The sequence below is a fragment of the Oryx dammah genome, unplaced genomic scaffold (genome assembly GCF_014754425.2).
Source record: "Oryx dammah isolate SB20612 unplaced genomic scaffold, SCBI_Odam_1.1 HiC_scaffold_12, whole genome shotgun sequence".
NCBI lineage: Eukaryota > Metazoa > Chordata > Mammalia > Artiodactyla > Bovidae > Oryx > Oryx dammah.
The window spans coordinates 52,866,018-52,891,564 of record NW_024070196.1 but is presented as its reverse complement, the minus strand read 5'-3'; the positions used below and the strand labels follow the sequence as shown (position 1 = coordinate 52,891,564).

At 54.9% G+C, this 25,547-nt stretch overlaps 2 protein-coding genes across 11 annotated transcripts in view; one reads left to right on the top strand and one right to left on the bottom strand.

Annotated features, from left to right (window-relative positions):
* The window catches only part of TMEM120B (transmembrane protein 120B), a 43,337-nt gene extending 39,403 nt beyond the window's left edge, over positions 1-3,934 (top strand). The window contains exon 12 of the mRNA XM_040250713.1: positions 325-3,934. Within this exon, the coding sequence (XP_040106647.1) occupies positions 325-438 (114 nt within the window). The 3' untranslated portion in view covers positions 439-3,934. The remainder of the gene's footprint in view (positions 1-324) is intronic.
* On the bottom strand, positions 1,966-25,453 carry RHOF (ras homolog family member F, filopodia associated). Of its 10 annotated transcripts, XM_040250761.1 has the most exons (10): positions 25,243-25,453; positions 24,074-24,178; positions 23,929-23,964; positions 22,076-22,175; positions 18,353-18,402; positions 15,616-17,877; positions 15,220-15,307; positions 5,019-5,128; positions 4,779-4,913; positions 1,966-3,502 (listed from the first exon to the last, which is right to left on the bottom strand). In XM_040250761.1, the coding sequence occupies exons 6-10, from the start codon at positions 15,757-15,759 to the stop codon at positions 3,338-3,340; spliced, it is 642 nt and encodes a 213-aa protein (XP_040106695.1). In that variant the 5' UTR covers positions 15,760-17,877; positions 18,353-18,402; positions 22,076-22,175; positions 23,929-23,964; positions 24,074-24,178; positions 25,243-25,453; the 3' UTR covers positions 1,966-3,337. The 10 variants fall into 10 exon arrangements, with proteins under 10 accessions (XP_040106695.1, XP_040106694.1, XP_040106696.1 ...); XM_040250760.1 differs by lacking the exon at positions 23,929-23,964 and having other exon boundaries at positions 24,995-25,453; XM_040250762.1 differs by lacking the exon at positions 23,929-23,964.
* Positions 25,454-25,547: the final 94 nt, after the last annotated feature.

The following is a 25,547-nucleotide window of genomic DNA, read 5'->3' as shown; positions in this document are numbered from 1 at the left end:
TCAGAGGTCTGAGAAACACCAAGGAGGGCACTGGGGATAGGAGGCAAAGGGGGAACCCCCTAGGACACTGCCTGACCCAGAGGACTCACACCTCTCACCCAGCTGGCTCAGATCCCTGCCTTCTGCTGGCAATCCTTGAAGTTCTTAGGGAACTTGTCCTTAGTGGTTCTGAGGTCCCAGGGGGCACTGGTGTGTGTGTGGGGTGTGGGGGGAGCAGTCATTTCAACAAGGAGAGCTGACCTGAGTGGGCCTCTGCCTTTTCTCCCTTCTGTTCTCGGCCCGCCTCCACCACCCCGGGGCACCCCCTCCTATGCACCCCCCCAGGTGTTCGTGTTGGCGCTGACGTTCCTCGTCCTCTTCCTCGGCAACTTCCTGACCACACTCAAAGTCGTGCACACCAAACTTCAGCAGAACAGAAGCAAGGCCAAGAAGCCGTGAGCCACGGGGCTAGCGCCCCTCGAGACCCTGGACTTTGAGACTGCAGGAGATGCCAGGCGGCGTCCTTGCTGCCCGTCTCCTCCCCAACAGCACCAGTGACCACTGGCAGCGGTGACCTCAGGGGCCAGTGCTTCGCTGGGAGCAGGGCCAAGGCCCGGTCCCCCGCTGGACAAGAGGAATGTGGCCCCAGCCTGTCGGCGCAGTATTAGCCGGCCCCAGCCTTCTATTTATGACATATTTAATATTGCCTGCCCCCTTCCCTAGAATCTGCTGCCTTCCTTCCCCCGCTGCTCTCTTGAGACTGGGTCAGTCTTCCTGGGAGGGGGTGGGGGGAACTAAGCCTCAGGGACCCCCTCTGTTCCCCTTCCTGTCACTGAGCCCGTCAGGTTTGGGCTTCGGATGTGCCTCGCTGGGGCTGGGTTTGCGCTGATCTGCTAGTTACTGAGTCCCAGGTGGGTGGAAAGAAGCCTCTCGGTGTCCTGCGGAGCCTCTCTCCCCGGGCGCTGCTTCTGCTGTAAGCCCCTGGCGGCCTCCGGGGTGTTTCAGCTCTCAGAGAACCACTGTCCATCTGTGCCTCCTCCTAGTGCTTCCTGAGTCTCCTCGCTCGCTGCCTGCCAGGGCTTGGCCTGAGGCAGGGGAGTTTTCTGAGGGTCACCACCAGAGGGCACCCCTGCACTGTTTGGTTGGTTTGAGGGTGTGTTTCCCTCCCACCCACCCCCCACAAAGTTTGGGTCCACTCTTGTGGGAGGGGTGCTTCTTGACCCCGACTCCTCAGCCCACCTTCCCAAATTCATGCAGTGACTCAGGGAGTGGGGACAAGATTCTCAGCTCTGGTTGGGACTTCAGCCAGCATGGAGGTCACCTGTGCTTCAGGCCTCCCCCTTCACCTCAGAGGTTCTGGAATGTGGGGGGGAGGAGGGGCAAGTCTGAGCAGGCTCGCTTTGTGGAGGTCACCCTCTGGAGGTCATGGCAGGTCTGCTGGTCAGGTTTTCTATCTGTGAAGAAGCCAAAAGGTTTGGTTGCATTTTCTGCGTCTTCTCGTATGGCCTTCAGCCACTCTTAACAACTTACCTAGAAATCTGTTGGCCAGAATTCATAGATGGTGTCTGGAGTCATGCTCTGGCCCTCGAAGGAGTTTAAGTTTTCAAAATATGGTATTTCCCCTCCCTCCAGTAAGATCCCACATGAAAAATCTAGATTTCTACTTTCCTTAGAGAGATGGAAAGACCTAGAAACATTCCCATAGAGCAGCATTTGGCTGGGCTGAGCTGCCTTGTCTAGGGTAGGGGCTTGCTTTCTAGTTTGCCCCACCACTTCCTTTCATCCCTACCCTACTTCACTCATTTGGGTCTCCCATCTGGCCCTTTAGGAACTTGGGTTTGCCCCAGACTAGGAGTTGGCAAACTTTTTCTGTAAAGAGCCAGATGGCAAATATTTTAGGCTTTGAGGGCCAGATGGTCTGTGTCACACGAGTCTGCTGTTGGAGGGCAAAGGCAGCCAGCCAATGGATAAATGAATGGGAGTGGCTGTGTTTCAATAAAAGTTTATTTACAAAAATAGGCAGTGGCCAGATTTGGCCCATAGACTGTAGTTTGTGGACCTCCTCTGTCCTAGACCATCCTTTTTTTGTCCACGAAGCTCTGGACTGAACGCTCTGTTGACTCCCCCTAGGCATGGCAGGGCCTTGGGGAACCTAGGTAGGGTAGGGTAGGTTTTATAAGTCTCTTTCTCAGGCCCAGTGGAGGCCGGAACACTAGGCAAGGGACGGGGCAGAGGCAGAAGATACGAGGGAGGGCAGGAACCACCTAACGCCATGATCTCATATTAGGTAAAGCTGATTCCCCGGCTTATTCAGGAACCACCAGCTCACAATCTCTGGGGCACCAACCCCAGACCTTTCAGGAGGTTCAGTGAAGCTGTACTGGGGGTTAATCAGGAAGTCTCCCAGGAGGCCAGGATGGCCTTGGTGTGTGGTCTCCACACCTTGGCAGCCGGGGGTGCTGTTTGAGGCAGAGGGGAGCCATTGCCATCCTTCTGCAAGTAAAAGAAATCTGTAGAGAGACCTGACTTGCCCAAGATCACTCAAGAGCCGCTGTTAGTTTTCATCTTGGGTTTCTGGCAAGTCATGGCCAGGGTAGGGTCACAGACACTGAGCAGGGATCAAATAGATGGTCCAGGGAATACTTCTTGCTTTTAGAGAGAGGTTCCTGTCTGCCCCCTATACGTCCAGCTCTGAAAAGATGGTGGCCAAGCTGAAGGCTGAGACTGAAGTCCTCTGTATGAGGCAGAGGAGGGAGGGCCCCCATGTCCAAGGCTGAGGCCTATGTTCTTCTGATAGGCTCCAGGCCCACCGTGGTGCCCGAGTTCCTGGGCGGAGGAAGCGAGAAGCTGGAGGTTATGACCATGCCTATTTTCGGGGCCCAGGGAGGTGGGTGACTTGGGAGAGCAGGCTTGGGGGCCCTGTGGAAGGCTGCCGAGTCCACATTTATCCACGTACCAGACGCTGTTTCTCGTTTCAGGCATGGGCTTGGAGGACCTGTTGGGTGTACAGAGGGGGGACACACAGCTGGGGGCTGCTTGTGACAAGGGCCCTGAGGGCCGGGGACAAGTGCTGGTTCCAGGATACAGAGGGACCAAGGGCAGCACCCCTACCCTCACCACCACTATGACCACACAGTCTGGAGGGGAGTGTGTGGTCAGAGCTCCAGCTGGGAAAGGAGAGAGTTCCAGAATGTTCCAAGAGCCTGGCCACAGGCTCCAGACACTAGGTCCTGGAGGTGCCCGACACCAAGTGCCCTTCGAGAGCTGGGGCAGGGGTGGGGTCCGGGTAGCAGCTTGGGCTTGGGGGCCTGGGCCCTGTCAGTTCTGTCGTGAGGGCCACATGCCCTGCCGGGAGCTGTCAGAGCAGCAAGCAAAGCCGGTGTTGTTTCTGCCGCTGTGCTTTCTTCAGAGAGCTGAGGGCAACCTTGGCGGCCTCCCGGAAGACGTCCTCCACATTCTCCCGAAACTTGGCAGAACATTCCAGGTAGAGGGCGGCCCGGATCTGCTCGCAGGCGCTTTGGCCCTGGTCGGGAGAGGGGCTGGGATTAGACCGGGGGCCTCAGGTGCCTCCTTTGCGACCCCACTCATGCATTTGGGGGCTTCCTGGGGCCACGGTCCTCCCCAGGGTGTGCAGATGGGCCATAAGGGCTGGTTTGGTGTGGCCCACAGGCTGTAACTGCTGGGAACTCCGTCTTGGCCTCCACCCCACGCTCTCCCCAAACTCAGGCAGAGACAGGCTGACTTCAGCCAGGAACTGGGGTGGTCTGTTGTGTCTGCCAGGCCTGTGAGAAGCGTTGAAGGCCTCAAGGCATAAGGGCTTCCTACATGCCTCTCTCCCTGCTCATCTCAGAAGCACAATTTAGGCAACTGAGCTGGCTATTAGAGTAGAAAGAAAAATACTTCTAACACAAATTTATTAATGCCTATTCCTTTTGATTAAACTTTTTTCATTTTCCTTTGTGTTCCTTTTCTTCTGCACGCCTCACCCAGAAGGCTGCAGGGTTTGGTCACGTTCCTGAAAGGAGCCCTGCTTTCCAACACAGGCCTGCCCCTTCAGGCCTCTGGGCGATGGGACAGGATGGTGGTCAAAGGCTTAGGCTCTGGGGCCAGAGTGACTAGGGTGGGATCTTGGCTCTAATTCAGGTTAGCTGTGTGACCCTGGGCAAGCTACTTAACCTCTCTGAGTCTCAATCTCTACTTTCTAAAAGGGGGGGTGGGTGTGCAGTAACAGTGCCTGCCTCAAGGTAATAAGGATTAAATAAGGTAAGTAATGTGCTCAGATAAATGGTCTATTAATATCTAAAAATTATTATTCTTAGGGAATTCCCTGGTGGTCCAGTTAGAACTCAGTGCTTTCACTGCTGTGGCCCCAGGTCCAATCCCTGGTTGGGGAGCTAAGAGCCCACAAGCTGCTGGGATGGCAAATACACGTGTGCGCGCCAACTCACTTCGGTCGTGTCCGACTCTGTGAATCCATGGACTGTAGCCCGCCAGGCTCCTCTGTCTATGGGATTCTCCAGGCAAGAATCCTGGAGTGGGTTGCCATTTCCTTCTCCAGGGGATCTTCCCTACCCAGGGATTGAACATCTGAATCGCTTATGTCTCCTGCACTGGCAGGCAGGTTCTTTACCACTAGCACCACTTGGGTATATGATTCTTAGAATCCTGCTGCCTTCAGCTTCCGAAAGGTCACTGAGGCACAGCAGATGCAGAGGCCAAAGGCCTGGGAGGCTTTGGGCCATGGTTGTGCACGCGGACCTGGGCTCCTCCGAGTGGGGTGGGGGAGGGCCCCTGGTCACCTGTGTGTAAGTGATGGGCTCCAGCTGGGCTGCCCGGAGCTTGCGCAGCTGCTCCTTGTCTTTCCTCAGGTCTGTCTTGCAGCCGATGAGCACCATGGGGATCCCACGACAGAAATGTGTGACCTCAGGGAACCACTGTGGAAGGGGAGGGCAGGCATCAGGGCTAGGGCCCCATCTGGCCCCACTTGCAGAGGCAGGCGGGGCTGGGAGAGGGGCCCGGGGCTGGGAGAGGGGCCTCACCTTGATGAGAACGTTGTCGTAGCTGGTGGGGTTCATGACATCATAGCAAATGAGCACGAGGTGGGTGTTCTGGTAGGACAGGGGCCGCAGCCGGTCGTAATCTTCCTGCCCTGAAACCAGACAGCAGGTGGGGGTCAGGGAAGTGCCCCTTACTTCTCCACCCGAGTCCCCTGCCTGGGCTCAGATGGGATAGGGGTTGGGGTCTCCTGGGCAATTGACTCTGTGTCTCTGGGCCTCGATTTCTTCAACTGTAAAACAGAGGAGACAGCCCACACTCCTGGACCTTAGGGAAGATTACACGAGATAAAAGCAGCGGGGCTTCCCTGGTGGCTCAGTGGTAAAGAATCCGCCTGCTAATGCGGGAGACACAGGTTTGATACCTGATCTGGGAAGATCCCACATGCCTCAGAGCAACTGAGCCCGTGCACCGCGACTATTGAGCCTGTGCTCCCAAGCTTGGCAGCTGCACCTACTGAAGCCCACGTGGCCTAGACCTGTGCTCCCCAACAACAGACGCCACCACAGTGAGAAGGCCACGCGCTGGAACAGAGAGTGGCCCCGGCTAGAAGAAAAAGCCCGTGCAGCAACAAAAACACAGTCAAAAATAAAAGCCGTGCGGTGCTCTTGTGGTGCTCAGAGATGGGCCTGGCTGAAGGGTCAGTGCTGGGAAATAGCTAGCACTCATGTCGGTAATGATCACCACCCCTCACTTCCATCTTCATCCCTGATGCTCAGGTTTAAGACTCAGACTCTGAAGAAACCGAACCCTTCCCCTCCTAAGGTTTCAGACCAGTGGGGTTGGGTGGGCCCAGAACACTGCAGTTAACCGTGGAGGGTGCCCCTGCCCCCTGCAAGCTGAGAGGGGCATGGCCTCTGGTTATACTCCTGTTGCCATTCTGGCCCATGCTAATAGGAGGGTGAGGGGACTGCGGGAGGTGACGGGCATTTGCCTGCCTGGGCCCACCCAGCACTGGTTGTCAACCCTGCACCACAGAGACTGACCAGGAGAACTGATGGCTTCTGATATATCAGCCCCACCCAGCACCAAGTGAATCAGGACCCAAGCTTGGGCTTGGGCAACAGTGGGCTTGGATTTTTTCAAAAAAAAACCTCATTTAGTAATTTTTTATTGACAGTTTCAAGCTTACAGAAAAATTGCAAGAGTGCAAAGAATTCCCTTAATCCTTTATTCACTGGGGCCTCACGTTTTGTCCACTTGCTTTATCTGTATATAAACACTTTAAACCACGTGAGAAGTAATTGCAGACCTTTGGCTGGCTGCTGCTTCTCCCCACCCCCGCCCCAAACTCCTAGAGATTTCCCGTGTGGTTTTTCTAAGAACAAGGACGTCTTCTCACTTACCTCAGTACAAGTATGAAACTCAAAAGCCAACACTGAGACTGTATTCTTCTAACCCAATCTACTAGCTGTGTTCAGATTTCACCAATAACGTCCTGCAGAATTTTTTTCTGTTTCAGAAGCAGGCCTGGGATTACACACTGCATGTGGTCCCCATGGCTCAGTAGTTTTTTTAAAAAATTTTATTTTTAATTGAAGGATAATAGCTTTACAGAACTGTGTTGGTTTCTGCCAAACATCAACATGAACCAGCCATAGGTATACATATATCCCCTCCCTCTTGAACCTCCCTCCCTGGCTCAGGAATTTTCAAAAACTCCCAGAGTGAGAAGTGAGAGTCTTTGAGGCCCAGGGGCGACCCCCGGCCACCTCTGCAGAAAGACTCAGGCAGTGACTTCCTTCCAGGGAGCACAGAACACCCAGCCCAGGAATCCCCACCCTGTCCTTTAGCCTGTGGGTGCCAGGGTGACACCAGCCTGCCCTCTGACCCCTGCCTGCCCAAGGCCTCTCAGGACAAGTGGCCTCTCCGGAGAGCACGGACAGGCCATGTCCTGCTGGTGATGGCACGGCTGCCATCTTTCCCACTGGCTCCCCATCAACCCAGGGACCCCTGACAGTGTGCAGTGGCCGAGAACCCAGCTCTAACGATGGCTGGTCTGGGAGGACTGTCTAGGCTGTCCTTCAGCCCACGTCCCCTCAACACCAGAGAAAGGATTAGGGATAGTCTGCGCCTGGCAAACTCGGGCCCTCCTGCCCTCATCGCCAGAAAGCAGGAGAAATCCTTGTAAGATGGTGGAAAACGGGCCAACATGCTGCTCTAGCCAATCTCCTCCCCTTTCCACACACATCCCCAAACTATCCCCTCTCCTGACCTCTGTGACCATCTTTCTAGACCTGCACTGTCCGATAGGGTAGCCACCAGCCCCACCTGGCTACTTTAATTAATTAACATTAAAAATTCAGGTTCTCCAAATGTAGCACTGGCTACATTTCAAGTGATTAACTCATCCAAGCCACCGACAGTCTCCTGCGTCGCCTCCTCCCGTGCCGCCGCCTCAACCCACTCTCCACCCGGCGGCTGAATGGAGGGGGTGGTGTGGTGTGTGTGTGTGTCTGTCTGTGTGTATGCGCACGCACTAAATCGCTCAGTCGTGTCCAACTCTTTTCAACCTCATGGACTGTAGCCTGCCAGATTCCTCTGTCCATGGAATTTTCCAGGCAAGAATACTGGAGTGGGTTGCCATTTTCTATTCTAGGGGATCTTCTCAACCCAGGGATCGAACCCAAGTCTCTTCCCACCTTCTGCACTGGCAGATGCATTCTTTACCACCGCGCCACTTGGGAAGCCCCTGAATGGATGGTAACAAAAGTAAAATCATGCCCCTCCCCTCATCTGAAACACCTTCAATGGCTCTTTATTGGTCTTTGTGGAAAATCCAAGACTCTCCCGGTTATTGACATGACTTCCATGCCTACCAACCTTGGCTTCACCCTCCTCCCACCTGTGCCCCTAACCCCCATTCACTGCAGTCCAGTCGTGCTGTTTCTTGAACTCATCAAGCTCTCATGTCACACCTGGAATCCTTTTTCCTCATTTCCCCATCATTTGCTTCCAAACATTTTAAACATTCAGACTCACCATCCATAGTTATTTCCTTTATCACGATAATCGTCTTCTCTGTACCTCTACTTATTGATAATGCCACGTTATGCATTATAGTTTTTTGTTTTTTTTTTTTGTCCACAACCCATGGCTTGTGGAGTCTCAGTTCCCAGACCAGAAATTGAATCTGGGTCATGGCAGTGAAAGCCCAGAATCCTAACCACTAGGCCACTGAGGACGTCCCCTCACATACTTCTTACAGGGCCTCTGCCTCTCAATGATTAAGAAATCTTTACACCATGGACTTCCCTGGTGGTCCAGTGGTTAAGAATCTGCCTGCCAATGTAGGGGACACAGGTTCAACCCCTGGTCCAGGAAGATTCCACGTGCCTCGGGGCGACTAAGCCGGTGTGCCACACCTACTGAACCAGAGCGCCTAGAACCTGTGCTCCATAATGAGCCACAAGAAGCCTGCACACCCCAACTAGCAAGTAGCCCATGCTCGCCACACCTAGAGAAAGTCTGTGCCAGCGATGAAGACCCAGCGCAGCCAGAAAATTAATTAAATTAAAAAAAAAATTTTTTTTAAGAGATCTTTACAACAAACACCTGATGTGCTAATCAGGGAACTCCTGAATCCTCCTATTTGCATATAAAGAAACATGAGCCATGAAGTGACCCCACCCCCACCCCTGAGGTTACCGAATCAGAGCCAGGCCTGACTCCAGGTTCATTCAGTTCCAAGGCCAGCATTCCTTCTGCTGATACACAGCAGTGCTCTCTTCTGCTCGGTAGTGCGCACAAACCAATTCGAGGCCTAACACACACTCTGATTCCCCTTAGAAACACGGCAGGAGACAAGCAGTTATGAGACGGGACCACTGCGTGCCGATGTCTGTGCCGACGTCCTCCCCACCTTGCCTGGCTGACTCCTCAGAGAGGCCCTCCCTCACCACGCCGAGTCCATCCCCACCCTGTCTGGCCACAGTCTGTATTCACATGCTTATTCGTTTACTGCCTGTCCCCTGGTGGACTGTAGGCAGCCAGAGGGCAGGACCATGTCTGTCCCTAAACATCATTCCTGGCACCGGGTAGGTGTCCAGTCACTATTGGCTGGTGGGCTGTCTCGAAGTCATTCAACTCTTGTCAGATGCGGCAGGGACCAGGGAGGTGAGAGGGTCCCCCTGGGCTGAGCAAACTGGGGCCTGAGCTGACTGCAGCAGGCTCGATGGGGGCCAAAGTCAGGCTGGTAGAAAGAGGAAGTCAGACCAAGCCTGCTCCTGGCGAGGGCCTCTCCCTTGCTGTTCCCTCTTCTAGAATGCTCCTCCCAGGTAACAGCATGGCTCACTCCCTCCTTTCCTTCAGGCTTCTGCAGAGATGTCACCTATTCCTAGAGAACTTTCCAGACTGCTTTGAAATAAGAGCGTCCTTTGCCATCTGTCCCATGACCAACTATGGCTTTAATTTTCTTCCTAGAGAGGACATCACTACCCAACATCATGATTTTTTTTTGAGGGGGGAGGTGTTCCCCATGAGTACATAAGACCCTGAGATGCCGGCCATCTCTGTACACGTCACTGTCACATCAACATCAATGGGTACACACACAAGCTCAGTAAACATTTGGGGGAATGAAAGAACAAACAAATGAGCGGGTGAATAAAGTGTAATGATAATTTCTGTAGCTTTCAGGCTTGCAAGGGCATTTCATTTCTATCACCTGTGTTAAAATTTTTTTTTCGCTGCGTTGCTCAGCTTGCAGGATCTTAGTTCCCCAACCAGGGATCAAACTTGTGCCCCCCCACCCCATCCCGCTTCAGTGGAAGGATGGATTTTTAATCACTAAACCGTCAGGGAAGTCCCACCTGTGTTAATTTAAGCAGTCACCCCAGGAGGGAAGCTGCGTGGGGCAAATTCTTCCTGTTAGGAGCCCATGTGGCTGGGGGTGATTTCAAGGTCATAGACAGGTTTCCTGTGAACTGAAGCACCAACTCAGTCCCCAGTTCTACGGTCAGCTGCCAGCCCAGCCACTCTAAAAACTCCAATCCTCCCAGGAAGCCTTTCAATTGGGAATTCACCTCTGGACCTCAGTTTTCTCATCTGTGAAATGGACATGTGAGGAGTAGGTGGGCCTGTGATAATAATAGTGAAAATGGTTAGTGTCAACAGTATTTATCGGCAATGCTCACTCATCACATGCCAGGCCCCATTCAAAGCCTTTTGTATGCATAGACTCATCAATCTTCACTATGATTCCTCACTATCAGCTATTGGGTTTTTGGGTTTTTTTTTTCTTTTCTTTTTTTTTTTTTGGTCTCATCACATGGCTTTGTGGGATCTTGGTCCCCCAACCAGGAATCGAACGCAGGCCATTGGCAAGTGAAAGCTCGGAGTCCCAACCAATGGACCGACAGGGAATTTCCACTACTGGCTATTGTTACCCTCAATTTACAAATGCAGAAACTGAAGCAGAGAGAGGTGAAGTGACTTGCCCAACATCACACAGCCAAAAGGAAGGTTCATAAAGGATAGAGGACCATAGGAAGGGCTACTAGGTTGCTTTTCTCTCAGGGCACTCCAGAGGTTAGGAAGCTGTCCTTATTCTACAAGCCCCAGCCCTGACCAGGTGAGGAAAAGGCTGCCAACAAGGGAGGAACTCTGGGAGAGGATGGGTAGCCAGCCCAGATCCTAGTACCTCCTCTGGGTTGCCTTCTTGGCTTGACCGTGTCTGGCTCAGCTTCCCCAGGGGTCAGTATGAAGGGATCAGGACTGCAGAGGATGGACTTGCAGGTGCTGCTGACGTTGTTTCTTTGGGAGTGGAGTATCCTAGACACCACTCCCCTATGAGTCAGGGGAACCAATATCCATCATGTTCCACGTGACTCATGTTCCACTATCTTGGCACCTTCCCTGCCTGGGCCTCAGTTTCCTTATCTGGAAAAGGGGGTGATAACCCTGTCCTTGATCTTGGAAGTAAAGGACTTGTAGGCTGAGCAATGCTGGCCAAAGGTGTGGTTACTATTGAAACAGAAACTCACAAGGGACAGAGGCCTGGGTAGAGGATTCTAACCCCAGATCGTTGGACCCACAAACTCTAGGGGGCCTCCCAGCCACAGGTGATACAATGACCTTTCCCATTTACCCACAGTGATTCACAGGCTTAAAGGGGCAAGTCATCTGTCCAGAAGAGATGAACAGGGTTCCACTCTGGCCTCTGCAGATGGGCTTTCGTGGTTAAAAAAAGCGCCCAAAGGCCTTCCCTGGTGGTCCAGTAGCTAAGACTTTGTGCTCCCAAGGCAGGGGCCCTGGGTTTGATCCCTGGTCAGGGAACTGGATCCCACATACCACAACTAAGAGTTCTCATGCTACAACTAAGACCCAGCACAGCTATATAAATTTGAGAAACAAACAAAAAGCCCCGAGTTATGTGCAAAAGGATGCATTTGCTTCTGGCGAGAAAAGGTTTTTTGGGCCACAGTGCCCCTTGAAGCTGCCTATCTTCCTGAAGCTGGTGTGCTGTGGGGCAGAGGAAGTGAGGCGAAACTCTTGCCTCACGCAGGGCATTTCCTTTGTGAGAAGCTCGGCCGTGGCAGGTATCGTGTAGGGGCCATGGTCTCTAAGGTCTGGTGCTGCATTGAGGAGAGGGTGTCCTTGGAGCCACACCAGTCCCCAAATGTGCCAGAGGATACCGACTGGGCAAATAATTCCCAGCTCTGGCCAGGGTGTTGGTCAGGGTAGGGTGCAGGCAGTGTGAGAAGCGGAAGCTGCCAGAAGAGGAACCCACTTCTGTATTAGCGCTGCTGGGCCTCCCCAACCTGTGTTTCCTCCCCCAGAGAAAGCAGCGGCTGGTGCTCGGGTGGCCCGGGCCTGGAACTCAGACCACGCTGCTCTGACGATCTGCAGGGTCAGCTCCCCTGCCTCTGGGGCTCCTGGCTCTGAGACACCCGAGGGGTCTGTGATTCCTGTCTTAGCAACTTGCTTTGCCCCCCACTTGTCCTACCGTTCCTGTCTCAGGTTGGGAAGGGGCCTGCAGCTCCCCACCTCCCAGGGCCACTCCACCCTGCCCCACCCCTGGGCCCCACCCCTGGGCCCCACCCCAAAGCCCAGATAACTCTGTCTCTGGCTGGTGTCTTAACATCCCACCTCGCCCCACATCTCCCCTCTCTCTGCCCAGGAAACTTCAGACTTCACCGCAGTTTCCGGCCTCTGAGGCGGCAGATGAGCAGCTAAAGCGATGGGTGCTCAAAAGCTCCCGCCCCCTTCACCTCTGAGCACTGAGAGCTCTGTCCCCCTCACTACCTCTCTACAGCGGAGTCTGTAACTGCTTCCGCCGGATAGAGACAAGCAACCAGACTGTCCTCCCACACAGACCCCTGTGGGCAGTGGAGAAATTTTGGAGAAATTTTGGAGAAATTTTGCCTCCCAGGGGCCACCCCATCCCACAGCTCTGGGTACCACTGGTTGGTTGGAAAGATGCTTTCTCCTGTCCTCCACCCCTCACCTTGGGGTCTGCCTGTCAGGTTCTAGAACCTTCTACAACAACCTTTACAGGACTCATCTCCACCTTGGCCACTCCCTTCACCCTCTCAGTCTCTATCTTCCTCTAGTTGGTCACCTGCCTGTCTTTTCTGCCACTTTCTCCTGATATCTGTCGACCCCAAAGGCAGAGACCAATCTCACCATCTTTATCACAAAGGACCTTCTCCAGAGATCTCTATGCACCCAGGATTCTTCTTCATTTATTTGTTCCACAAGCCTTGCTCTGGGACAAGTGCTGTGCTGAGCACTGGCATGTGGAAGAGGAATGACCCACCCTTTCTTTCACGCTCCTCTAGATAACGGGGCTTTCCAAGACACAGCAGGACACTCTTGAGGGAGTAGCCACATCTCTCCCCACCAGAATCTCTCTCCTAGGCTGTCCCACTGATTGTAAGGCCAGCCTACTTCCCCAGAACACTAATGAGAGGTTCAAAGCCCAGGTCTTCTTTTCTGCTGCCTGGAACAGTCCTGCTGGGAAAGCATGGGCCGGGGCTGGCACAGAGCTCTGCAGGCCACTGGTTCAAAAGAACAGGCTTGGGGTCGGGCCTGGGCCTGAATGGCAGGAGGATAAAAAACTCCCAATAACACTCAGTGAGCTCTTTGGAAGAGGCAGGCCCTGTGCTAAGCACTGTACATCACATGACTTTGTCACCATCCTCACAGCTATTTTAGCCCTGTTTACAGAGGAGGAAGGGGCTTCCCAGGTGGTGCAGTGATAAAGAATTCACCTGCCAATGCAGAAGACGCAAAGACATGTTCGATCCTGTGTTAAGAAGATCCCCTGGAGAAGGGTATGGCAACCCACTCCAGTATTCTTGCCTCGGAAATCCCATGAATAGAGGAGCCTGGCAGGCTACAGACCATGGGGTCGCAAAGTCAGACACAAATGAGCACGCACACACACACAGAAGAGGAAACTGAGGCTCAGGTGTCCCCAGGGACATACAGCCATGAGAGCTGGCATCAAAGCCCAGGTCAGACTCCAGAGCATGTGGCAGGAAGCTGTGGGCAGGTCATCATTGCCCTGGGTGGTCACTGCTTCTGACGATTGAGAAGGCGCTCTCCCCATCCCTCTGGCACGAGCTCTTAGTGAAAACCCTGCCTTATACCAAGCAGAAGCTTGCCAGAACCTCTTCATGACAATGTACCCTGATAAGTCTTTGAGCATCTTCTTCTGGGTTAAGCGAGAAAGACCAGAAGTGGTCCCAGCACTGGGTCTGCTGGGGGAGGCTGTGGTGAACAGTGAGCCCCAGGGATCTAAGTGGAGAAGGCCTGAGGGGAGAGGAAGGAGGAGCTGGTTCAATCCTTGCTCTGACCCTCCCTGCTCCGCTAGCCCTCCACCCGGAGCGGACCCCTACCTGGGTCCCTGTGAAACTGAAAGTGCCCCAGACACAGCACTGCTCTTGGGGCCACGCCTTTGGGAATTACTCAGACGCCTTTGGCTTTGCCAGGTCAAGGGGCTGGCCCTGTTCTGGGGGCGGCCCTACACGGTGTTCATCCAACAAGAGAGGGTCTTTAGGGGCCACTCGAGGTGGGACACACCGACAAGTCAGGAATACAGAAGGACCTGGGTCTGGGAGAGCCCCATTCCCGAACTTTTCCAGGGTGGAATGACAGATGCTACTGGTTGCCTTATGGAGAGGTGCACAGTGGGGTGGGGGATTTTGGTCTCGTCCAAGGGCAGTTGGAAGACTTCACTATACAGACAAGGCTTGGCTGACAAGGGCACCTGATGACATGGTTCCACACAAGTCATTAAACCGTCACAGAGGCTGGGTGAGGCCCCAACTGGGGATCCTAACCTTTGCTCCCCAATGTTGATTCAGCCCAGAGGGGAGTCGGGGCATGAGGTAAGCTCGAGGGTACAAGCAGCAGCAGTGTTACTGGAATCTTCCCATTGGCTGTGCTCCTCCTACCGTCCCCCAACAATAGGAACGCTGAAGACTGCCAGGGAATCTGCACCAATACACTTGCCTTGGGAGCTGCGGGTAGCAGAAAGAACCTTATTTTGGACCTACATCCCCTAGAGCTCTGCTCCTTCTTCAGTGCCAAGAAGAAACAGAAGTGTAGCCACAGAATCCGAGAACCACAGGCTCAGAATGACAGACCACAGAATTCCAGAGCCAGGCCCCACAGTCCATGGAATCCCAGAAACATGGGACTCGGAATTTATAGCTACAGGGCCCTAGAGTCTCAGGACTGTCAGCCACAGAACCCCGGCATTCACAGGCTCTGATCTGAAGCCCAGAGTATTCTGCAAAATAGGACCCAGAAATGCAGCCTACGAATCCTTAGCAGCAGGGGACTCAGATCAGCAGCCCACGAAATCTTAAGAGACCACAGCATGTAACACACGACATCCTGGAACCATGGTAAACAGAAACAAAACCCACGGTTTTCTAGAACCACAGGAGAGGAACGAAGCTGTGAGCCCTTAGAACATCAGCACTAGGAGGGCAGCGCAGAAGCTCACCTCTTCCACACACCCTCCTTTTACAGATGGGGTGACTCTGTCGGGCTTCCAGCACCACCCAGCCAGGCGGTGGTGAACGGGCTCCCAGCCAGCTCCTCTCGAGGAGTGACGGGATGTCGAGGTCCGGAGAGGCAGGAAGGCGGGCGGGATGGCCCGGAGAGGGGATTCCCCTCAAGGGGAAACCCTGAAGGCGGACCCTAGGACCCTCGCCGCCCAGACGCACTCACCGGCGGTGTCGTAGAGGTTCAGGGTCACCTCCTTGCTGCCCACGGTCACGCTGGCTGTGTACTTCTCGAACACGGATGGGGCGTAGTGCTGTCGGAGAAGGGGTCATGTCGGTTTTTAAGGGGTGCAGCGGGTGCCCAGGTTCCAGCTGGACCCCCACCCCTACCTTCCATCTTCAGCCCATCTGGTTCAGCCCCACACTCCCACTCTGCTGGGCTCTGGAATTCCCGAGGGGGCGCCCCGGGGTGACGGCCACCTCTTCGTGATCAGGATGCCAGGGACCTGGGGTCCGGGCTCGGGGCGCAGGCTGAGGTCCGCCCGTCGCCCCTCGTGGTCCCAAGTCCTTCCCCCAATCCCGCCCCCAGCCTACCTGCCTGCAGCCCCCCTGCGAGCCTCACCTCGGGGAAAGAGCCCTGGCTGTACACCATGAGCAGCGAAGTCTTGCCGCAGCCGCCGTCGCCTACGATCACAATCTTCAGCTCCTTCCGGCCGGAGCCCGGGGCGGCGGTTGGGGCCGGGGCCGAGGCCCCAGCAGCGTCCATAGCTAAGAGCCGGCAGCACTAGCAGCCGCTCGCTGGGTAGAGCGCTGGGGTTGAGCGATCGGAGGCAGGGCGGGAACTGGCCCAGGGGCGAGGCTTCTCTTAGCCCCGCCCGCGGCACCTCCTCCACCAGGCAGCCAACCGGGCTGACTTGTCTCATTTCCAGGGAAACTGAGGCAACTTAGAAATGGAGAGCTCGGCGGCAATGGCAGCTCCCATCTCCCGTGCGCATCACTGCGCGCCCCTCACCGGCAAGATCTGATCGTTTCCGCCTCTTCCCGCCCGGCATCCTTGATTGGCAGGCTGTCTTCGGGCAGAGACCCTTTGATTGGCCGATTTGACCTCCCCATCGGATCGCATCCTTTTGATTGGCAGGATGTCCCCAACACGCCGGTTTGAGGAGCCTTGGTCTCAATCGCTAGGAAAAAGCCCCCACCTGCGCCTCGCCCCAATTATATGGCCTTGGGGAAGTCCGCTCTGACTGCAATTTCCCCCAGAAGGTAGCATCGGTGGTGCCCAAGATCCTAGCATGAGGGTCAAGTCGGCCCACCTGATCGATCGGGCGGTCTGGGAGTCTGTGTGTGGGCTGGGAAATAGCAGTCCTGCTTACCTATCACCCCACCTCCCAAAGGTGGAGGTCTGGCGCCCTCTGCCGGGCGATGGCATCGACGCGGCGACTTTGGGAACAGGTGAGCAGACCCAGAACAATGCCCTTTCGAGGGTTGGCCCCAAACCACGCGGGCGGGAGCCTCTTTCTAGCAAGGCCCAGAGGCGTGAGCAGAGAAAGACTCCGTCGAGGAGGGGACAGGGAAGGCCAGGGTAGATGGAGCTGCGATCAGCTGGGCCCCCTTTGGTCCACTTCAGGCTGATTACCCCCACCTCCAGCAAGACAATTTGCATTCTCCAGACAGCAAAAATACCTATCCTTCTCAAGCTGTCTCCCTAACCCTCCTACCCCATGACCAAAATGGCTATTTGCTGAGCATTTACTCTGGATGAGTACCACCAGGGGGGCTGGCTGAAACCACCCTGCCCCCATCCCTCCCTGCACTTTGGGCTGTGCTTTGCACAAATTAGGCCAGTGGTCCGGAGTTGCAGAGGGATCCCGAGGAGCAGGTGTGTATCAGGCAGGCACCAGGGCATGGTTAGGTGAGAAAGCAGGGTCTTTCCCAGCTAGGATAGGATCTCTGATAATTTCCTCAGAGAAGGGCTGGCAGGACTCAGGATCTTCTTGCCCCCACCCCGAAGGCTCCCCATTTTCAAGCACTCAGCAAGGATCAGGTAAACTTTTATTTCCAGAGGAAGTTGCCAGCCTGGCAGTTCCATAAATGCCAGGTCAACGTTTTCAGCGGCTGCAAGGCATAATCTGACCACCAGATGGCAGCAGAGACTGCCCCTGGAAGCTTTCAAAGAGCACAGACCTGGGAAGAGAGAAGCCCAGCTCCAGGTTGTTAAGAGAGCCCTCAAGAACCCCTAGAAAAATTTACAGCAATTCATTCATTTTTTGCAGCACAAGTTTATTGAGAGGCAACTGTGTCCCTGCTTTTGAGGAACTCAGTCTTGGGGGAAGCAGTCTAAAGGAGTCTGCAGGATGTGATCTATTTAGACCAGAGCCCCTGTGGGATTCAGAGAGCTGGGTAGTTAGTACATGAACCAAGCTTGGCAGTGCTGGCAGAAGGGCCAATGGAAGTAGGATGGGCGCCCATCTTGAGTAAATGCATGGTGGCTGGAAAACCCCATCAAGTTTGGCAATGGCTGGGGCGTGAGAGAAGCAAGACATGGCTGTCAAGGAAACCAAGGCATAGACCATGGAGGCCTGGCTGCCAGGCTCAAGACAGGAGTCAGACACAGGCTCTGAACAGAAGAGCCAAGCCAAAGCTCTCTCCAGTGACTGAGGAGGAGCTGTGATTGGCTGGTGAGGCCATGGCTGGGGCCATCTCTGCAGAGGGGCAGCCTGGCGCTGGCAGGAGAGAAGGGGAAGAGCATCACTCAGGGAGAGGCAGGATGGAAGGTTTTCAGCGAGAGGGGAGGTACCACTTACCTTTGAGCCAACTGCAGGCTTGACCTTTTATCAGGGATCCTGAAGCTCAGGGAGTGACTGGGAGAGTAAGACTGCCTCATCTAGGAGGGTCATTGGGAGAATTCACTTAGAAGGGTCATCCTACTCTGAGCAAACTGTGATAACTGCTCCAGCCTGGAGGGGGAGTCCACTTGACTTTCCTCAAAGTCCTCAGACCCGAGTTTCTACCTTTTCTATGAAATGAATTTCAACTTATAACAAATAATATAACACAGAGCCAAGAGGAGGGAAAGTGGGTCTTCCCAGCCTGGCCTGGGCCCAGGCAAGACAGCTGACACGCCCCAGCCTGCCCACCCACCCTGCCTGGCCAAGAGGTTGGCGGAGCCCCAACCCCACCCTGCAGGGAGCGTGTTTGATTTGGACCTGGCTCCAGTGGTGGTGCAGGGGCTGGCTTTGTAGCTAAAAATACCCAGTGGCCAGGCCAGCTGCTCAGAGCTTCCTCAGAGGCACTGGGCCAGGGCAGGCCAGCTGAGGCACTGCAAACGCCCACAGGCCCACGGAGCCCTACTCCCTTACCTGCAAGACAATCTGAGGACCCAGGCCATTCTTCTCTTCACCAGGAATTCCTGGAGAGATTTGGGAGAAGAAAAAAATTCTTTAACCTGGTTCTTGCCACAGAACTGCTGGGACACAGAAACCTAGAGGAGCTGGCAGGTGACTTGTGGGGGTGAAACAACTTGTGTTCACACTTAGGCCTAGGGGCTCTCCCAGTGTTAAGTCGTTCAGCCATGTCTGACTTTGTAACCCTATGGACTGTAGCCTGCTAGGCTCCTTTATCCATGGGATTCTCCAGGCAAGAATACTGGAGTGGGTAGCCATTCCCTACTCCAGAAGATCTTTCCAACCCAAAGACTGAACCCGGGTCTCCTGCATTGCAGGCAGATTCTTTACCGTCTGAGCCACCTGGGAAGCCCTGGGTGTCTAGTGAGGCCAACTGACCCCAGGAGAGAAGTAGGGCCAGATACACTTCTGTCTTATGAGGTCAAGGTCTGGCCAGCACAGATCAGGACAGGGAAGTGAACAGCAATGCTATGGCTTCCACTTCCCTAGTGCCTCCGGAACACTGTCGGAGGTCACTGCACACCTGAGGGGTCATGCACCCCACGTGGGATGGAAGTTAATGGAGCCATCCTCAGGTCCCAGAGATGGGAGGTGGCCCAGGTGGCCTGGGGGATCAAAGCTGTCTCTTCCTGTGCTAGGGCTCTCCTCCAGGCTCGACATTTGGTAACAGGGTTGGGGGAGTGACTGCCAGAGTGAAAATGCGGCCTTCATAAAGCCAGACTCAGAAACAGCTCAAGAGGTTATCCGCCAACTTCCTCCTCCTGGTTCACAAGGGGAGACCACGAGTCCTGGAGGGGCGGGATCTTGTCGAGGTCACTGGGCAAAAGGGGACAACACAGCACTGGACCCAGGCGGCCTCTGAGATGGCCGGGTGCCCTCCACAGTCCAGGCAGACGCCGAGTTTCCACCCAGAGGGTCCGAAAGGTCGTACTCACGCCGCGCCTGTTGGCCGACAACAGGCCGACGGGCCGGAAGGGGCGGGGCCCTGGCGTCCAGTAGTAAGGCAGGTCCGGTCACCTCCCAGCCGCCCTTCCGCTGGCGTGGCCCTCTCCAGGCAGGCTCCACCGGCTGGGCGCCAGGAACGCCCCGCCCCGAGCTCGCTGGGTGACCGGTGGGCGGGGCCACCCTCGCGCAGGAACCTCCGTCTGAGGACCGATAAGCTGCCTCGCCCCTCCCTTCACCTAGGAGATGAAACCAGCATGCGGACAAAGAAATTCAAGAGGGAGAAAAAAGGAAAAAGAATCGAGAAAGGGGGTACAATCCTTCCAGGTCTTCCGGACACCCCTCCAAGAATCACACCCCGACCCCAGGGGAGGGCCTCATTGTTCCCTCATTGGTCCGAGGGCGGGTGTGGAGGAACTGGAACTGGCTGTAGCCCTTCAGGCTGCTGCTGAGAGGGAGATTTCAATTATTTAACCATCCAGTGTCCACGGGAGGTAAAGACCCCTGCTCCGTGGAGCCCCAAGGACTCGATCAGAAAGGATGGAGGACACCCTCAGGTGGCAGAAACGTCACCTGAGGATGGAAGGGAGTTGAATGAACACATCAATGGCAGAGCAGAATCTAAACCTTAGGACTGAGACAAGTGTGGAACGCGGGAAGAGGCTCATAGTATAGGATATTAATAATCTGAGCCTCACCAGCTTTTACAAAGTGCTCACTCTGCGTAGGGGAAAGGGAGTCTAGTGCCCAGTGTAGGCAGCTGCACCCCCTTCACCCGAGCAAAGGACAGGATGGACCAAATCCAGCTTATCTGGGATAAGACCCTCATGTGGTCAAGACTCGGCAGCCAGAAGGATCTACGAGTACCACGCTGGCTACTTTCAACCAGACAGCTTTGCCGGCTCCCGGGCAGTGATGCCAGCAGACAGCTGGCACGGGCAGGAGACCAAAATAACCCAGACAGCTGGGGCGAGGGGGTGCCACGGACACAGGCGCTGGGCTGGAAGTCAAGACACCTGGAACCTCATTCTGACTGCCCGTGGTGGCCTCCTGACCTTGAGTGAGTCACTTCTACTCTCCCAGTTGCCGAGGGGGGGAAACCCCTAAATCAGGACCCATTATGGAACAGCCTGTGGACTTGAGGAAGGGCCACCACCCCAACTCACACACTGGAGGAAAAACACTGCTGGCCCCCAGCCGGCGGAAAGTCAGTCTTCCCCTGTGCCCAGAGACTTGGCCACGTGCTATGGGGTGGGCTAGTGGGGGAGGAGCCTACAGATAGCCCAGCCACCTAGGAATGAAGGCCAACTAATGTGAAGCCAGAACGTGAGGCCGGCATCCCTTAATCGCACTTAATCTGCCCTCCACCCTTTACAGCAGGCTTCATTATCATCACTTTACACAGGAGACTCACCCAAGGTCACCAGTGCCCTGGAGAGTCAAGCCCACAGCTGCCTGACCTACAGCTTCCCTTGGTGAAGCACCAACACTGCCCCAACAAAATTTCTGGGTCAGGCTCTAAGGCTCCCTCAATCCTCAATTCAGCCCCCACACTGAGGGATGGGATAAAAGTGAACAGAGCCGATCAGACTGGGAAGCCTGAACCCAAAAGGGGGGAGGCTGTGCAATCAGCAGGGACCCAAATGGTTCATCAAAGTAATCACAAACTAGAGCTCACATGGGGGAGGGGTCAGAGATCAAGGGCCACGCTATCTCCAGCTGTGGAGCCTCCTGGAGATCAAGAGAACAGGAGAGCCCTCTCAATCATTGTGTGTTAGGAAAATAAGAGTTGCCATTACTACGAAGCCCATGACTCTGCAACAAGAAATGTGGTCGGGGCTTCAAGTGCACAAGTTCAGGTCCTTTCAACACCCCAAGGTGTTACCCAGCACAAAGGTTCTCAAAATGTGTCTCCACTAGGCAGCCATGAGCATCACCTTAGAAATTTATTAGAAATGCGAGTTCCCAGGCCCCACCAACTGAATCAGAAACTCAAGGATGGGGCCTTGGAGTATTTTAACCAGCCACCCCTGTGATCGGATGCACACTTTGACAATCACTGACCCATCTGTTCGGATGGGGAAACTGGGGCTGAGAGACTGCGCTGCTTACGCAAGGGTCACAGCAGGTAAAACGGCTAGCCAGGTTTCAAATTCGGGTTTGTTCAATTCTAGACAGGGCTTTGAGGGGGAGGGGACTGGGTGAGATGGAATCGTGGGAATTTCCTGGAAGGAGAGGAGTCAAGAAACCTCTTTCTTAAAGAAAACTGGCCCAGATCTCAGGTCCTTCTGTTCTTCACCTCCCTAGCAGCCAGACATTAGAAAGGAAGAGGCCAGTTTCATACAATCACCCCACACACCCCCGATGCGGGCCGGAAGGGAGGGCCAGCGCTGGGTCCGGTTTCCTGGCAGCCGTCTGTACCTTTCAGAAGAGGCATCCAGGGCCCTCCCCCACCACAAAACACACGACTGGGAAATACTCTAAGTGCAGCCTCTCCTATGCTGCTAAATACGGCAGAGAATTGCACGCCCCAAACGCCTGACAACAGAAGCTGACAGGCGGGGATGGATGGACCAAGCAGGCCCAGCAGGCAGCCGATTTCACACAGTCCCACACATCTGTGTGGGGGAGGGGCCGCAGAACCAGACTAGCGGGTTTGGGGTGCCCGCCCTCCCTGGGCGCCAGGCCAAAGCCCCCCAAATCGCCCTCGCAGGCTGGGAAAGGGCTCACACCTACCTTAATGTGAGGACTGGCAGAGTCAGACTAGACCTGCTTCTGCTGTCCAAAGGAGGGCGGTCCACTCTGGGGATACCGGGCCCCTTCTCCGGTCACGAGCCTAAGGGGAAAAATGGGAGGGTTTCTTTTAGGGCGTCGATGGCCACAAACCGGACAGGATCTCCTTGAGGGAAGAAGAGCCTTACAAATGCCGAACCCCCCTCCCAGCTGCCAAGGCGGCCCTCACTCTAAAATGGATGGGGGGCGGGGGACGGATGAGTCACGAAGGTTCAGCCGGAGCGCGGAGCTGCAGGACTCATCTGCATTTCCAAAGGCCCGCCCAGTCGGCATCCCCTCCCCCAGGAATGGCCGGAGGTGCGAGGGTTTACCCCACAGCCCTCCGCCTCGGGGGATCCCGGGGAAGGCCCGCTCGGCTCTCCCAGGCCCCAACCCCCCACCCTACCCTCCCGAGCGCCGGTGGCCAGCACTGCCTTCATGGCCACGTCGGGACATCGGGGGCCTGCGTGAGGGCCTCATGCCCCAAGCAGGGGACAAAAGGGGCCCACCCGCCCCTCGGTTAGGGGGCCAAACGTGGGCGCCGAGGCTCGAGTGGGCAGCAGGGAGGGCCTGGGGTCAGAGCAGGGCCGCGGGGGGAAAAAACGCCGCAGCCTCTAGAGCAGCCCTTCGGGGTCAGGGGGCGGCCTCGAGCGGCCCCGTGGCCCTTTGCTACTGGCTCCCGGATGGGAGGAAAGAAGAAAGGCCCCGCCCGGGAGCGAGGCCTCGTGCCCGCGGGGGCTCCTGAGTAGGGCGCGGGGTTTAGGGAGGCTGCAGAGCCCGCTCTCTACGTCTAAGCTTCCCCGGGCCGGGGGCATACCCCCAGGCGGCGGCCTGGAACGCGGGCGGCGGCCTCCCCTCCCCTCCCCTCCCCCTGCTCCGGCTCCGCCGCCTCCTTCCCTCCTCCCGCCTGGCGCGCGGCGGCCGCCACCGCCCGAGCCGCGGGCGGCGCGCGCGAAATGGCGCCCGTCTGCCCCCCTCGCCCCGCGAATGCGAGCGCGGGAGCCTCGGCGCGCGACGCCCTCCAAGGCCGGCGGTCCCCGAAACGGCCTCGGAGACCAATCCCCGACCTGGGGCACTGTGCCCCGCAGACTCTCAAGGCTCGGCCCGGCCGACGGACTGCCGCCTACTCCGGGCTCCAAACGACAACCGGGGAAGGAGGGAGGAAGGAAGAGAGCGGCCGCCATTAGCCACCGCGCAGCCCGGCCCTGGCTCCGGCCCCAGCCTCGGCCCCAGCCCAGCCGGCGGCTCTGCTCTGAACCTGAAAATAAAACTCGTGTTTGCGAGGGAGGAGCGAGCGCGGACGGGAGCACAGGCAGCGCTCGGGCTGCAAAGCGGGAGAGATGCTGCGTCATGGTGCCAACATGGACGCCGGCCTTTTGTCCTTTTTTGCTTAGGAAGCGCAGGCGCGCCCAGGAGCCCCGAAAAGCCGGCTTCGGAGGGCGAGACCCCCACCATCAAAAGGAAAAGAGGCCTCAGGCCCGGAAAGACAGGCTTCCTCAGCTTTTGTGACCCCCTTCCCAAAGCACTTCAATTTCTTCTATCAAGGCTCAAACCTAGAAAAGCGAGGGGAACTAGCGCAGGCGGCTCCATGGATGCCCCAAGTCGCTGGGGAGGCCTTCCTCTTGCCTCCTGGGCAAAAGGGGCAAAGGGTCTGAAGAGCCCTCCTCGGGCCCCCACCCTCCCCGATCCGGCTGCCAAACGTGGAACTCCAGAAACCTCCTTCTCCCCTCAGCTCCTAAACATTTGCAGCGCTTGGCCTTCTCGAAAAAACATTTCCTCGAAGGGGCAAAGACACTTTTTTTTTTTTTTTTACTTACCGCTCAGCCCGGTGCCATGGAGTCTGGAAGATCAACCTGGGCGGAGGTTTTGGAGGTGTTATTTGTGGGGGAAAAAAAAAATCTTTTAGGGAGATTGTTTAGTTGGAAATATTTGGGGTAATGGTAGTGTCTTTTTTGTTGTTACCTTTTAAAAGTTACACTCTCATGGCATTTTCTGCTCCTTCCACTTCTGCAAACTTTCCAGGGTTGGGTTGGCAAAAGGCGGCTTCGCTGAGGACTGTTTACTGCTCTGGATATAGCAATGGTGTGACCGTCATTAAGAGACAAAAGGCGAAAATACACAGTCAAATCAAACAAAAGGCAAAAGACGCACCGGCCATCCCAACCACCATAGAAACTACCCCCGAGTTAACGATGGTGTTTGGCTCGAACCAGCTAGGACTTGTTTTCCAGTTTTAATCTAGTTTCCTGTGACGGCTTTAGTTTCTTTACACAAAGAGGTCTTCCTTTCCCTCACAACCCCCCTTCCCCAACAAAGACGAGAAAAACAGAGTCTGTTTTTCTTCAAATAGATCGATTTTCAAAGAAAGTGTACCTGTTACGGGGAAGAAAGCTAACTAGCATTTATTGCTGTAAACATTTTCAAAAGCTTAACTCTAAAACCTAGCTTTATAAAAGCAAAATCGTCTAAAAGCATTTTAACTGGCTTATGCTAGACAAGAGCGACAAAGACACACATGCAGATGAAGGTTCAGAAAATTAAGGACATCTCAGCAACATTAACATGAAAACTGCGCTGCGTAAGGACAGAATGGATTGGGTACTTACAATGTAAAAGGTTTTTAAAAACTTAACAGTAACGACTGCTTACAGTTTTTTGTTGCTGCCATTTCGCTAATCCTAAAACTATACATTTAAAACATTACCTTGTTAAAAAGAGAGCAGAAGGAGTTAATAAGATGGCCAGTTTTAAGTGTTTAATAGAGGAAACTATATATATAAAAATTTATTGTTCAGTTAAGAGAATACAGATTAAGACAGCTCCAAGCTCCCCCCACCCACCCAAGAAAAAAAAAAGAGGAAAAAAATTAAATATGTCATTTACTTAGGTTTTTTGGAATTCAAAATTGTTAACTGCTGACATTAATGGTGTGCTATGACCTAGTTATACAAGACAAAGATGGATTCCAAGTCATAAGGAAAAATCCAGATCTTTTTAAAGTCTTCTTCATTCTTCCAATTTTGAGTCCTTTAGCTTGTTGACAAATGTTAAACACAACACTGAGGCGTCCTGAACGGGATGGTGGAGTCAAAGGAAAAACATTCCCCATTTGCAACAAAGGAAAAACCCACTTGGCCATTTAATTCCATTGCAGAAAAATGGCTCCCCTCATCTGTTGGCCTCTCCTTGGTGTCTGATGAAGGATGTTTTGAGATCAGCGTCTAATAACTCAAGCCCTATAGAAGCCGCGCGCTGATTGGCTGCCGCGCCCGGCCGCCCTGCTCCAGCCAATTACCTACCCACGGCCAAATTACAAACCCCGAAAAGAGCCCCAATATGAAATACACTACCACGAAACCCCAGCGAGGCGGCTCCCTCTCCTTGGCCGCCAGACAGGAGAGGCAGAGGGGGCTGCAAACGCGTCCTCGCGAAGCCC

Excerpts from the sequence above, each read along its gene's own strand:
- RHOF (XM_040250756.1), bottom strand. The coding sequence starts at position 15,759 with ATGGACGCTGCTGGGGCCTCGGCCCCGGCCCCAACCGCCGCCCCGGGC. Across the intron at positions 15,308-15,615 it reads GCCAGGGCTCTTTCCCCGAG|CACTACGCCCCATCCGTGTT; the intron begins GTGAGGCTCGCA and ends CTTCTCCGACAG. Across the intron at positions 5,129-15,219 it reads GAACCTCTACGACACCGCCG|GGCAGGAAGATTACGACCGG; the intron begins GTGAGTGCGTCT and ends GTCTGGTTTCAG.